This window comes from Sphaeramia orbicularis, chromosome 7, assembly GCF_902148855.1.
Source record: "Sphaeramia orbicularis chromosome 7, fSphaOr1.1, whole genome shotgun sequence".
Lineage (NCBI taxonomy): Eukaryota > Metazoa > Chordata > Actinopteri > Kurtiformes > Apogonidae > Sphaeramia > Sphaeramia orbicularis.
The window spans coordinates 16,822,434-16,836,974 of NC_043963.1; the positions used below are offsets into that span (position 1 = coordinate 16,822,434).

The 14,541-nt window shown below is 35.3% G+C and overlaps 1 protein-coding gene across 3 annotated transcripts; it reads right to left on the bottom strand.

Annotated features, from left to right (window-relative positions):
* Positions 1–4,275: 4,275 nt before the first annotated feature.
* Positions 4,276–14,461, bottom strand: LOC115422819 (uncharacterized). Of its 3 annotated transcripts, XM_030139379.1 has the most exons (7): positions 14,359–14,461; positions 14,188–14,269; positions 12,659–12,997; positions 9,834–9,899; positions 8,664–8,774; positions 8,539–8,579; positions 4,276–5,917 (listed from the first exon to the last, which is right to left on the bottom strand). In XM_030139379.1, exons 3-7 carry the CDS (start codon positions 12,894–12,896, stop codon positions 5,837–5,839), a joined length of 537 nt encoding a protein of 178 aa, XP_029995239.1. In that variant the 5' UTR covers positions 12,897–12,997; positions 14,188–14,269; positions 14,359–14,461; the 3' UTR covers positions 4,276–5,836. The 3 variants fall into 3 exon arrangements, with proteins under 3 accessions (XP_029995239.1, XP_029995238.1, XP_029995237.1); XM_030139378.1 differs by lacking the exon at positions 14,188–14,269 and having other exon boundaries at positions 8,544–8,579; positions 14,270–14,461; XM_030139377.1 differs by lacking the exon at positions 14,188–14,269 and having other exon boundaries at positions 14,270–14,461.
* Positions 14,462–14,541: the final 80 nt, after the last annotated feature.

The following is a 14,541-nucleotide window of genomic DNA, read 5'->3' on the forward strand; positions in this document are numbered from 1 at the left end:
AAATCGACCCAAAGTTTAGACATATTTTGAGTTTTTACTACAACTGCTGCTGCTGATAAACAATTATATCATACTTAGAGAAATGTTCATTGGAAGTCTTGACCTTATATGTGCAAATGTCGTGATGTAACTAGTTATAAAACGTAACAAATGAAGCAGGCATTATGCAGGATTTTTGCCAAAATTAATATAAAAATAGCTTTGCAGCACCTGGAGGGTTCAAATTCAAACTTTTTGAACTATTAAGGTCCAAATACACAAATAAATGAACCAAAGACTAATAAAAGTGGGTTTAGCAAAATATGACCCCTTTAAATGGGCATTAATTAGAGTTAATAAAACAACATCTTGTCCAGATTCTATTGCTTCTACGTGTCTGACTTTAACACTGTAGACCAACATTTTTCCTGATCTGTATTCATGATCTGTCCTTATGTTTAAAGTTGAAAACAGAGTAAGACAGAACCACAGAAGTCATTTCCTCTGAGTCCTCTTGAATTACAATATGCTGAAAGGTTATTACAGAATTCTTGTTCAATGACACAAAAAAATATTGCCTACTGGAGCTTTAACAATGTGATGCGGTTGCTTAGATGTAACCAGGCCTTGACTGTTCAGCTGGCGGATGAGAAAACACTCACAGGTCATTACTGGAAACAGTCATGGTGGTGGTTTTGGTTCTGAACGCTCCACTTGACCCCCGACGACCAGCGTAAAGAGGTGGTTAAATGAGGTGTGATTCAGGGTCGCAGCAGCTCCTTCACTGGCACGGTTTATTGAATTACCTGGTTTTGCTCGGGGGATGTTTAACATTGGCAGAATCAGTGTATTATGGAGTCTACGTACTTCCTGACGGAGCTCTGACTTTTCTGCTTGTTTCATATTCTGACACCTGACATAACAGAGACTGGAGGACACATTTCAGAAGCAAATTCATGTCTTAAGCACAATCCTTCACTAATGAAAAGCTTCACACGGCTTTAAGTAAAACCTATAAAACTGTAACGTGAGGGTTCGTTGGTGGTTAATGGTTCATTCTTTATGAAATGAGACAGCAGGATGGAGACGGATTTCTTCTTAAACAGTGCTTTACTTTTCACACATGGCAACTAAAGCCACAATACTTCCTGACACATCATCTCACATGATTCAACTAAACAATCAGGAGCTAGCAGTACTTAGATCGGTAAATGTAACTCAGTGGTTTCCAGCCTTTTTTGGCTCGTGACCCCATTTTAACGTCACAAATTTCTGGCGACCCCAGACATTCAAAATGGAGACTTTTTTTGCTAAAATTAATTTGTTTTGATCATGTAATAGTTTGCCATACTATGTTGCAAATAAATGTTAATTTTAGACGACATTTAGTCTATATGTGCTGTACTTTCCGGGCTACAAGGTGCACTAGAATATAAGCCGCACCAAACTATAAGCCGCGGCTGACTTTAAGTTGCACCTGACTATAAGCCACAGGTGTCCACGTTGTGACATGAGATATTTACACAGAAAGATGGTAAACAGATAGATTATTTAAATATTTATTTCCATACCTTAACTGCTTTTTTCCAAACAGTGGCTGTAACACGGCAGTAAAACGGCAGGAACATGGCTGGTTAAAAAACCCAGAAAAGTCATTGCTCTCTATCTTCATCTTCCTTCTGTGCATTGAAACCACTGCAGTTGTCGTCTTCAGTGTCGGAGTTGAACAGCCTCAGAAAGGCTCCGTCACACACCTTCTATGTCTCTCCTCCATTGTTGCTCAATGGCACTTCCATGCTGCAGCTCTATTTCCTTCTTGGACAGACACAACGATTGGTTTTAACTTAAAAGCTGCATCATATGCATTTCTTCATGTGGTTTCCATGATGAGGGTTTGTGCATGACACGCAAAATGATTGTTAAAAGTTAAGATTAAAACTTCTCCTCTTCACATCACCTCTTCCACTTGTCTGTCTTGCTTTTGCGCTTCCTGCTAGGGTGCCCCCTGGAGGCCGTTAGCCCGTATAAATCTATACTCGAGCTGCATCGCTGTATAAGCCGGAGGGTTCAAAACGAGAAAAAAAGTAGTGGCTTATAGTCTGGAAAGTACGGTATATTATTATGGATGGAGGCAGAAAAGCCAGGTGTAGGTTACTGCACAAAATGAGCATTTTATTTTCCTTGGTCAGGATATGTACAGTCAGTCCAGCTTGGATTTGCAAGACTGACAATTAATACTGAACAAACAAGAACTCAAACTATGAATTATGAAAGAGCTGCAGCATCTGAAACCGACCACAATGAACATTTGACAGATTAACAGAACCACAGTGCTTCAGTTTCAACCCCACAGTTTGTCATGTCTTTTATGGATTGTGATTGTCTCTCTCAACTCATCATATATATTTTATTAGTATTTTTTTATTTATTTATTTTTTTAATTTTTATCAATTACTAGAAATTTCAGGCGACCCCATTTGAATTCCAGGCAACCCCACGTGGGGTCCTGACCCCAAGGTTGAAAAACACTGATGTAAGTGATTTAGAAAGGCAGATAAGAATATTTAAATGTGTAAATAATAATTCTGCAAACATAAATGTGAATAACTGAGTAAGCACTGTCGATGTATTTTTAACAAATACATGAATTAACCCTTAGGGGTCCACGGTTACGGCCCCTTGACTCAATCACATAACATTTTCAACACATCATAGCATCGGAAGTCATAGACCACTGGAGATAACTGCATTCGAAAGTGTGGACTTGAAACACTCTCTCACTTTTTATTTGGTGTTAATAGAGGAAAATACGGAGATGTGACAGTTTGAACAAACGTGAATAAAAATATGAAAACAAGAAAAGCACTTGGAGAGCGCAGAACTCCGCCAAGACAGATCCCCCCCCCCCAGCTCCGATGGTAAATTACACTTTCATCATTTTTGTACAAATATTAACAGTGAAGGTTTTAAGAGGCTCCAGCACTTCAACAATAACTTATAAATAAAATCCTGTAAGTTTACCTGATTGTATCTGATATCAACTTTATTTAACCAAGTATTTTGTATTTTACTGTTATTTTGGTTTTTATTTTTCTGTACTGCACTTTGGGCCACTGTGGTTGTTTTAAAGTGCTTTACAAATACAGAAGTGGATTGGATACCTTGACAAAAACACTATGTCAAATCAGTTAATTATTTATAATAAATTCAAATTATTAACATTTTACATTTTGGTAATTGAATATAATTAAAGTAGGTTTATGTCCAGGGTACAATAATCACACTGCTGGTGCTTCTGATGATTTGTTTTTTCATTTTTTCTTCTCTCTGACCTCATTTACACTGTATTTCTTTTTCTGTTCTTTGTGTTTTGCTTACTTTTCTTTTCTGTGTTACCTCAAAGCTATTTGTGTAATACAGAAACAATTTGTGCGGAGTGTTTGGATTGTAAAGAGGGTAGACATCATGTGTCTGTGTGAATGGACTGACTATGGTTAGTTAGCAAGAGGCCTGTCTTCTTTGTGTCAACAGGCGTTCTAACTCACGGAGGCTAATCACCGGGTCATTACTGTTAATTAGACTCATTAATCATTTGACCTGTCAGTCTGTCTCTAACCGGTAGCTGTTTTTCATGTATGTGCTTAACCTGATGCCACTTCTGAAAAATCACCTCTAAAAGCAAACATGGTCAAAATTACCACTATCTGCAGACGGTGTTTTTAATTAGCTCATGTTAATGTTTAGCTCAAAGCGTTGGTATGAACTTCAGATTTACAGATTGTGTTAAACTGCATCTGAACATCAGCACTTAAGTTTGCTTCAGCTGCAGTTTTAGTTTTAACCCAAAACTGAAACTCCTTGCAGTTCAGTTTGAATGTGAATACACTGCAAAAATCCCAATTTTACCAAGTGTATTTTTCTCATTTCTTGTCAAATTATCTCATCACACTTAAAATAAGACATAATCACCTAAAGAGAAACTTTTCAGTGAGATTTAAGAACTTATTTTTAGACAATAGATCTGGAAAACCTTCTTTCAAGAAATCTTACCAAGATAATTTTCACTTGTTCCATTCACAGATTTTTTGCTTAATTCAAGATTTATTTATTATTTTTTGGTTAATTCAAGCAAAAAAAAAATCTGCCAATGGAACAAGTGGAAATTATCTTGGTAAGATTTCTTGAAAAAAAGATTTTCAAGATCTATTGTCTAAAAATCAGTTCTTATATTTCACTGAAAAGTTACCCTTTAAGTGATTATGTCTTATTTTAAGTGTGATGAGATATTTTGACTAGAAATGAGAAAAATACACTTGGTAGGATTTAGATTTTTTTCAGTGTATTAACTTAAGTTATTTAAAGACTAAGTGACCATCACCTTAAAATCTTGTTTTTTATGTTTGTTGGCAAAATTATGGCACTTTTTGATGGAGACGCACGTGTACTCTACAACCATTCAAGCTATTTTAAATTATTTTATATTATTAACAATATATAGTAAGAATGTGCAGTGGTAGGTTTTCCAAGGGTTCTCTGCATATACTCTGACTTCCACCACCATCCAAAAACATGCACCTTCATATGCTAATTAATCTAATTCACCCAAAGATGTGAATATGAGAATGAATGGTTGTTTGTCTGTGTATGTCAGACCTGTGGGGACACATCCAGGGTTTACAGTCATGACCAACAGTTTTAGGAATGACACTAATTGATTCTTCACTTACATATGATTCAATAACAGTCTTTGAAACCTGTCTAATACTTATATTTGTTCTATAATGTACCTCAGAAACTCATGGAATTTTAAAAAAATATATATATATATATCCTGCCTTCACCTGTTGGCAGTTGGGATAGGCTCCAGCACCTCCACGACCCTCCCCAGGGATTAAGTGGTACAAAAAAAATGAATGAGTCAATGAATTAATTAAGAATAGATAAATAAGTAAAAGATTAAATATGTAAATGCACAGCCACTCATTGTTTGAAGACATTTTGTCATGTTATTCTTCAGTTACAGCAGTAAATGACACAAACACTAGTAAAACAAACAATGAAAACATTATCCTAATGTCTTTAAAGCACAATTAAAGGTTATTACATACTCGACAAGAACAGAGAAAGTAGGAGAGATTCCCCTGAATTGTTTTAAGAGAACGGGAGAGTTGTAAGTAATGCTGCAACGATGATTAACAGTTATTGAAAACAATTTGCAGATTTTTCTCTGGTTAATCAAAGTTTGCAAAATAGTGTACAGTCATTTTTATTTATTTATTTTTTTTAAGTCTGCAGTCTGTACAAAAAAATGATGCTTGTTCTCGACACATCGTCCTGGAAGAACTTTTTTTTTTCATGTAAAGTCCAACCACTATTGTATGATTGGTCAAAAATTTTAAGTGGGCGTGGTTAAAGCGGAAAAGTGAAGAACTTCCCAGGAGTTCTGCACTTGAGTTTCTCGTGATGAATGAAATGTTCTGGCTTTGTTCTTGTTCTTGTCACCTCAAAAAAACCCAGCAATTTTTTTCTGTTCTTGCAGAATATGTCCAGGCCTAAAGGATATTTATACTAATGCAAAGTATGACTCCAAAGGATAACAAATAGAAGATTAGAATATATGCTGACGATGTACTCTTAATTAATATCCTACTATATAATGCACGTTGTCTGATCAATGTTGCAGCACAGGAGGGTGTTTGGGTACAATGCCACTGTTGCACCACAGGGGGGCGTTTTAGCCTCTCATGCTATGGTGCAATGGCACCATGGGTACAATGCCGCTAGTAATAATAACTCAAGTACTGTATTTCAGTCATACTAGTGTAAAATACAAAATAAAATTGCAAAGAATCAAAATTTAGAGGTTGCAGTAGATTTCACCTCCGTTGCTTCTGGCTTGTTTTGGTGCAGGATAGTTTGATGTTGCACATTTGGGAACCTGCAAAAATAGACAAAACAAAATGGAAAAAATGACTTATGAACAACATTGTAATGAATACAACTGTATTTCACTGTATTATAATTCTTGGTTGTTGGTAAAGAAATCTAGTCTTGATTACAGTCCTTCCTTTTTGCTGCATGTTACCATTGCCTCACTACATTAAAAAAAAACAAAAACACTGAAACTACATGCTGATGATATCAACATCTGACAAAACTCATGTACTTTCATTCATGAGCCATTTCATTTTGTGGGGATTTACTCATTTAGGTACAACTCATATGAATTATTTAAAAAAAAACACTTAGAAACTATCAACGAAAGAGAGTTTATATGTCTCTTCCTGAAAAATACTGAATTTTCCGCCCCATGAGTGAAGTGTGGAAATATACTACCAAGCCAAAAAACAGCCTCCACCTGCATTTAACTGATAAAGATCCTGTGCTAGTTTTGTGGCAGTTCCCAAATGAATTTTTCTCTATTTATATCCTTCATAACTGATTTATCACCATTTGTTTTTACAAATATTAACCTCTGTATTTTGCTTTTTTTTTTTTTCTTGGTGTAAATCATATATTTTCCTATATTTAATTCGCAGATCATGTAGTTGTTCATGAAAACGCAGAGTAAATTCAAAGTTTATTGTATTAAAACAGAGAAAAATGAAGAAAAAGTTAAAAAAAAATTTCAAAGATATTGCTAACTGAATGTAAAAACAAGTGTCTCCATCCACTGTCATTGATCCAACTCCATAGGTTTTATTGGTGAATCAATGTTGTAGAAGATGACAGTGTTTCCATGGTAACTACAGAGCCTCTGAATGTCCAAATGGGTCATATCTGATGACCATGAAAAGATGACAAACTGTATTTTACACCAATTATTCACATGCATTAATAGGATTAATGGATCAACAGGTATTAAACAGTTTAGTTCAGTAGATGTTTGGGTCTTTATGGGTTACATAACGTATTTGTAGAGAGAAAAAAAACAAACAGGAAGTAGTTAGAAGACAGACTTAAAAAGACAGAAGCACTTAGTGGCTTATACAAAATCCCAAATAAAAGGATTTTAAAGTTAAGTTACAACAATCATGAACAAATTCAACACCCCTGTTTAGTATCTATTGATTTCAAACAGGACTAGGTAATTAAAATGATAATTATTATTGCAATGTCATTTTCATTACCATAATTGACAGTTCTACTTAGGAGATTCTCTTAATGACAGATATGCGTATTTAATCTGATTTCTTTAAACCTCACTGTTTTTTTTTTTTTTTTAAGAAATTGAACTGTCCTTTAATCGGTCGAAACAAACAGCAGAGATTTCTCCATTTTTAAACCTTTAATATCACAAAATAGTCATAACTAGAAAAGCACTCGGAGAGCGCAGACCTCCGCCAAGGCAGATCAGTGCCCCCCCGATCACCACCAAAATTTTATCATTTGTTCCTTGTGCCAGTATCAACATTTCCTGAAATTTTCATCCAAATCCGTCCATAACTTTTTGAGTTATCTTGCACAGACAGACGTCCATCCGTCCGTACCACAGTTTCTTGAGCTCAGACAGTTTGGCGTGACTTGCCTGGAACGCTACAAAGTCATGAGTCACGGTTTGAAGTCGTGACTTTCGGGTTCAAAAAACAACCTAGAACGCAGCATTAGAGTGTAGGTTTCTTTTTCACCGCTACCACATTTAGCCTAGACTTTCTGACTTTCCAGTTTGATGCAAGTCTGCAGGTGTGAAACCACCCACATACCACAGCGCATCCAAACAGCTGGTCTGAGGTCTGAACCAAAGAAGTGGTCTCAGTCCAGATCAAGTGTGAGAACCATTTTTGGATCGTTCAGAATTTCAGGCCAATCACAGGATTGTAAAAAAAAAAAACACAAGAAGACAGACAAATGGGAGTCAGGGGAGGGATGTTTCCTGTTGCCTGCCTGTAAAACGAATCAAATACAGAGAAGTGTGCAATACAGGGCAATGGTGCCATGGAATACACTGCCACAATTTTTAATTTCAGAAATTCAAGCAGTTGGTTTTTCTAAAAGGTTAAGAATTATCATATTTACCTGAGCTATTGCACATCCTATAGTGACGTCATCTAGATGGTCTGTTCATCATTTTTTGTTGTGGAGCTGTTTTTGTTTTTTGTTTTTATTTTCATTTTTGTTTCTTGGGTTTTATTTAATGTATTATTTTTTTTCTTGTTGTTGTTGGTACTATTACTGTTATTGTAATTGCTTTGCATTGTGTGCTTGCTGTTGAATTTTGGTTTTCGTGTTGTGTCGCGTGTGTGTACATCTTGTTTATTGAGCTAGTTGTGGGAAATCATGGTTCCTTTGTTTTTAATGTTGTTAATGACCCCAGGAAGTGTAGCTGCTGGGGTGTGCAGCAGCTAATCGGGATCAAAACTAATAATCTCATAAATTAATAAATGGATGACAGAGGAAGTTAAAAATGAGGTGAATTAACAACATGTTGACATCAGACACATCCTCTAAAATAAAGATGCAACACATGTAGATGATGACAGGATGGATTAGTCCAGAACCAGAACATAAACTCTGGTTAGAAGTTAAAAATGTGTGTGTGACAGTATCATAGGCATTCACCCTACTGTTTCTGTCCTCTGACTGTCCTCTAGTGTTCAAACCTGTGAAGTACAAGACAAAAAATATATCAGAGTTCCATTTATCTACTTGAAAATTCACTAAGATAGTATTAGTGAGTAACGCACCATCAGAGATCCACTTTGTCTTCCATTTGTACACGAGGAAAACCAAAACAGCAGAAAACACAACAGCAGTGACATAAACCACCAGGGAAATGACGTGGCCCGAGAGAGAAACTGAGGGAAAATGAAAGAAATATGCACGTTCTAAGCTTTATTTAACCAGGAAAAAAGATTTGAGATTAAAAGTTTGTTTTGCAAGTGTGTTCTGGTCAAGACAGCAGCAGCAGAAGCTACAGAAAATATAAATTCCAGTCATACATCCACACTAAAAACATTATACAGGAGGAAAAAATAATACATAATAAATAAAATAATGTATTCAGATATCAGAGAAAATACCTGAAAACAACTGAACAGTCCATACAGCGAATCTGGTTTCATAAAATATGTTAAGAATTAAGTCCAGATTTTACAGGGTGTATCAAAAAAAAAAAAAACCTATACATTTTGAAAAATTACCCCCAGTTCCACGTTTGATAATTTTTGGAATTTTCTGTTATGAATGTCAGTAGGTAGGGGATTGGTGGATATTTGTCCAAATTTGACAAAATTCTAACAAAAATGATAAACCCTAACCCTAACTTGGCCTGTCCTCACTGACATTTTCAGGCCTAAACAAGTTGAATTACCTTTAAAAGGCAGGAACAGCTGCCATGAGTAAAGAAATGAAACTGACCTGGTGGCCAAAGTGTTAATGCTGTAACCGGGCAATTTTGTGGAAAACCAGATGGATGCCCATTGTCCCCTCCCATGACCTTTGATTGGATTTAAATCCCACCACTACTTGCGCAAACTAGTTTTAACTTGGACTGCGCAATTTGCCCCTGTTCGCTCATGCATGAAAACCTGGGTCTGCAAATTTGGACAAATATCCACCAATCCCCTACCTACTGACGTCCAGAAAAGAAAAATCCAAAAATTATCAAATGCGGAACTGGGGGTAATTTTTCCAAAATGTATAGTTTTTGTTTTTTGTTTTTTTTTTGATACACCCTGCATTTACATGTTATTTTTTACAAGTAAAGAAAATGCACATCCTAAATAAATATTGGAGATAGGACTTTGACAGCAGAGTAAAGCAACCATAACTTATACTGTGACAACTTGGTCTCCTAGAAATTCAGTTTTATGCCATCATCAAAAAGAAACACAGGGTGAGCTGCACAATTGTACCTTTGACTTTGTCGCCTGCAGGTGAAGCTGTTGTTGGCTCAGTTTGCTGGTGTTCAGTGACCAGAGCTGAGAAAAATGACAGAAATCAGTAACAGTCATGAATTTACTGATACTAACACTGATTTTGTTATTAATACCAGGTCTTTTAGAAATGTATTAACCCATAAAGTCCCAAACATCCATCACCGACCAAAACCATCTACTGATTTAACGTGTTTAATACTTGTTGATCCATTAATCCTATCAATACATGTAAATAATTGGTGTAAAATACAGTTTGTCATCTTTTCATGGTCATCAGATATGACCCATTTGGGTGTTCAGAGGCTTCGTAGTTACCGTGGAAACACCGTCATCTTCTACAACATTGATTCACAGGTAAAACCCATGGAGTTGGATCAATGAGAGTGGATAGAAATGCTTGGTTTTTGTTCAGTTAATGATAGATTTTACTGAAAAAGTCACTTTTTCTGCAGTGTTCTTTGTTTTTGATATATCAACTGTCAACCTTATCTGAGCTTTAAAGAACATCTTCATGATCAGTAAATTAAATGCAGGAAAATACCCGATTTATACTGATAAAATACAAACTACAGAGGATAATATTATAAATAAATGGTGATAAATCACTTAAGAAAGGTTAGATATCAACAAAATTTCATTCGGGAGCTGACATAAAAGTAACATTTGGTCTTAATGGGTTGATACAGAGATAAATAGAACTGAAACTACTGTATGTATGTATGTATGTATATATATATATGTATGTATGTATGTATGTATGTATATATATATATATATATATATATATATATATATATATATATATATATATATATATATATATATATATATGAAACACCTAAATTCAACATGTCCAAACACTTTTGTCCATACAGTGTATAAACCGATGGCTTTGACTACTGATTTTGCTGAAATTGTACACAGGGCTAGGTCATGACAATATGCAGCAGTGAATAGTTTTATCATGAATTTGTGAGGATATTTTAAACCACCAGCAGCTGTGGCTGATCAGTAAAACCCCACAGAACAAACACCAAAATACAGAAATGAAACAACGTCCACCACAGTCACACACACACACTATTTTTATGTGTCACCTGTGGATTCTCTCCAGTCACATAGTTAAATTCTCTCCAGTCAGTTAATTAACATTAACATGTACACACCTTTAAAACATCTGCTACATAAATGGGTCATTTAGTCACATTTCAGTGAATATATTTATTTACTGCTGTTCCTGCTGTTATTAGTGTTCCTTTCAATCAGAGAAGAGAAAATGCAGAATATAATATATACTGAAACTAATCTAAAAGGTGGGTGAAAAGTAACTAGGCATTAGAAATTGCTTATAGAATTTTTAGTATCACTGAAGTCCTGATGAAAACATTTTTAAAAAGACAGCACAAATGGAGATTTCTTATTTTCTTATTTTACAAATTCAGGAGGTTCTCAATGATATCCCAAATGACGTCCTTCAGAAGGTTGTTCATTCCATCCCTGGCCGTTTGAGGAAACTGGTCGACACCACTTTGATTTTCCCATGTAATAAAGAACATGTATCATTTATTTCAATACATTTGTGATAGGAACATGGATTTTATTACCAATTTTTAATGCCTAGTTACTTTTCACCCACCCTGCAGTACCTTTTTTCCAAATGCAGAGGTAGAATTTTATGTCCTAACTAAATTCTAAAATGTTCAGAATTTAACCTTCCTCTTGTGTCAGCTTTCTGTTTCCATCACTTATGTTAATGGATCAGTTTTGACCCATGTCTTAAATCAGCTGTAAAATACACTATCAATCATCCAGTTTGTTTCTCATCTCTTGGTTACCTTGTTAGACTTCCTTATCCATGAAAATATTAGTTTTAATGTTTTTGGTATGAACCTCTGATCCTTTTTTTTTTTTTGTCAGTATACCCCTCCATGTGCACACTGCAGGTCACCAACTCTAAACTGAACTGACCTCATATGTGTGGACATGCCTGTTTTTGCTTGTTTTGTTTTTGTGCAGGTTTACTGGATAACAAGGTGAAATGAGAACCCCAAAAGCTCACATGATTGGTAGGAGCTGACTGTCAGTGTGTTGGCTGACAGTGCACATAGGATTTCAGTTTGGGCTCTGATTATTGTTTTATAAGCTTCAAAACCAACGCTAACAACACAAAGGTCATAATTTCAACCAGAGCATCTCATAATTAATAAGGGAACATTTTTTTTTTTTGTATTATTTTGTCAAAATAGAGGTTCCTGGCAAAGTCAAAAGCCTTGATGGAATAAACTAATTTTATGTGATTCATTTATGCATTTAAAACCTAAAATGGGTTGGTGCCGACCCTAACACAAGAGAGAGGTTAAACTAAAAATGCTTTTTTTTTTTTTTTTTTTTGTTGAGCACTACTTAAAAAGGATGTTTTAAGTAGAAATGTAGAAGTAGACTTTTTAATTAGTCATCTTGTACTTCTTTCTCTTTTTCTTTTTCCTTCTTCTCATTATTATTGTTGGGGTTTTTTTTTTATATTAATTTATTTATTAATGACTCTAAATTTCTTTAAATAACCATGAATTTTACACTAATAATGCCAAACTTTTGCCATGACAATATAAAAGCCATTATAAAAATCCTTTTACAATCAATATATTTTAATTATAATAGTAATTGTAAACTGTACAAATGCAACATACCACACTACAGGAACATCTATTGATACAAACATGTAAATTTGGTCCAATAGCAGTATTTAGTTGTTTTTCTTTAGTAACATCCTGTGGTTAACTGGATGTGACATAATGACTCACCATCTAGGACTCTGATCTCAAAGTGCTGTTGTGAATCAGGGAAGTACGGCCTTTTCAGACCACACATGTACTCTCCGGAGTCCCACTCGGTCAGTTGGCTGATGGTCACAAACACATGTGTGTACGACATTGGAAAGGTGCCTTCTTCATATGTGATGCTGTATCTGCCATGCTCTGCTCTGTGGTCTGTTGTCTGGATGAGGATGGTGTTGCATTCGTCTCTACACAGATACTTCATCCTGCCGGAGAAAGCGAAGGAGCAGCTGACGGTGATGCTTTCCCCTTCGGTCTGGATGAAGACGTTTGCACCCACAAACCTGGTGTTTTCATCGCACAAAGCTGTTGAAAAGAAGTGAATGGGTGGTGGAAGAGGCGTTCAGGGACTGGTGAAGTAGTCGAGTAAAGTCCTAATTCAAAATATTAATGGTAGTAGCACAAGGTACACTGAAAGAACTGGCAATGCATGAAAGAATCATTTAGACTAGAATGGACTAGACTAGAGTAGAGTAGAGTAGAATAGAATAGAGTAAAACAGAACAGAGCAGAGTAGGTAGAATAGAGTAGAATGGAATAGAGTAAAACAGAACAGAGCAGAGTATAACGAAATAGAGTAGAACAGAACAGAATAAAATAGAGTAGAGTAGATAGAGTAGATTAGTGGAATAGAGTAGAATGGAATAGAGTAGAATAGAGTGAAATAGTGGAATAGAATAGAGTAAAACAAAGTAAAACAGAGCAGAGTAGAATACAGTAGAATGGAATAGAGTAGTCTATTATATTCCACTGTATTCTACTCTATTCTGTTCTGTTCTGCTCTATTCTATTCTACTCTATTGTCTATTCTGGAGTAGAGTAGATAGAATAGAGTAGAATGGAAAAGAGTGGAATAGGGTCGAGTAGACAGAATACAGTAGAATAGAATAGAGTTGAATAGAATAGATTAGTGGAATAGAGTAGAATGGAGTAGAGTAGAATAGAATAGGTATTTGACTCTACTCTGTTCCATTCTACTCTATTCCACTAATCTACTCTATCTACTCTATTCTGTTCTACTTTATTCCATTCCACTCTATTCTATCTACTCTGCTCTGTTTTACTCTATTTTACTATATTCTATTCTATTCTATTCTATTCTATTCTATTCTATTCTATTCTATTCTATTCTATAGAATAGAACAGAACAGAATACAGTAAAGTAGAGTGGAATAGAACAGAATAGAATAAAGTAGAATAGAATGGAGTAGTAGAATAGAATAGAATAGAATAAGTCGTTTTTGTCACCGTTACAGGAACAATGGAAATCACTTTAGCAGGAAATACTATGAAAATATCACACAAACTTATACTAAAAAATACTGACAATATACAAAACTACAAAGACCTGCTGAAATATATAAAAAGGCCGACCTTAAACTACAGATATTATGGAGATGTATAACAAAAAGAACATGTCACATCCAGACAGTGACTCAGAATATGTGTTTAGAATTCAAAGAATAAAGTACTGTATGTAGTTAGTTATTTCTTACTCCTCAGCCCCAGTTGTGGTATTCTGGATATTCCAGACTCTCAAAGCAGAGTTTTCAGTGTGGCTCCTGGGTCAGTCCTTACCTGATAAGAAACAAAAAATCACAAGAGGCTGGATATTCATTCTGAACTTGATATGGTGTAGAAAAATCGGCACTATTTCACAAACTCACTCCTTCCTCTGTTTCTGTATCTGATCATTGCAGAAGCAGAAGTTGCCCAGTGTGTTACCCTCCCTCCTCTGTTGTGGTTTTAATAAACACATGAACACCCAGTTTGAAGATGCTGATGATAAAGCTGCTGTAAAAGTTATGTAACACTGTAACTGTGAAAGATGCTTCCTAATTTACTGTCAA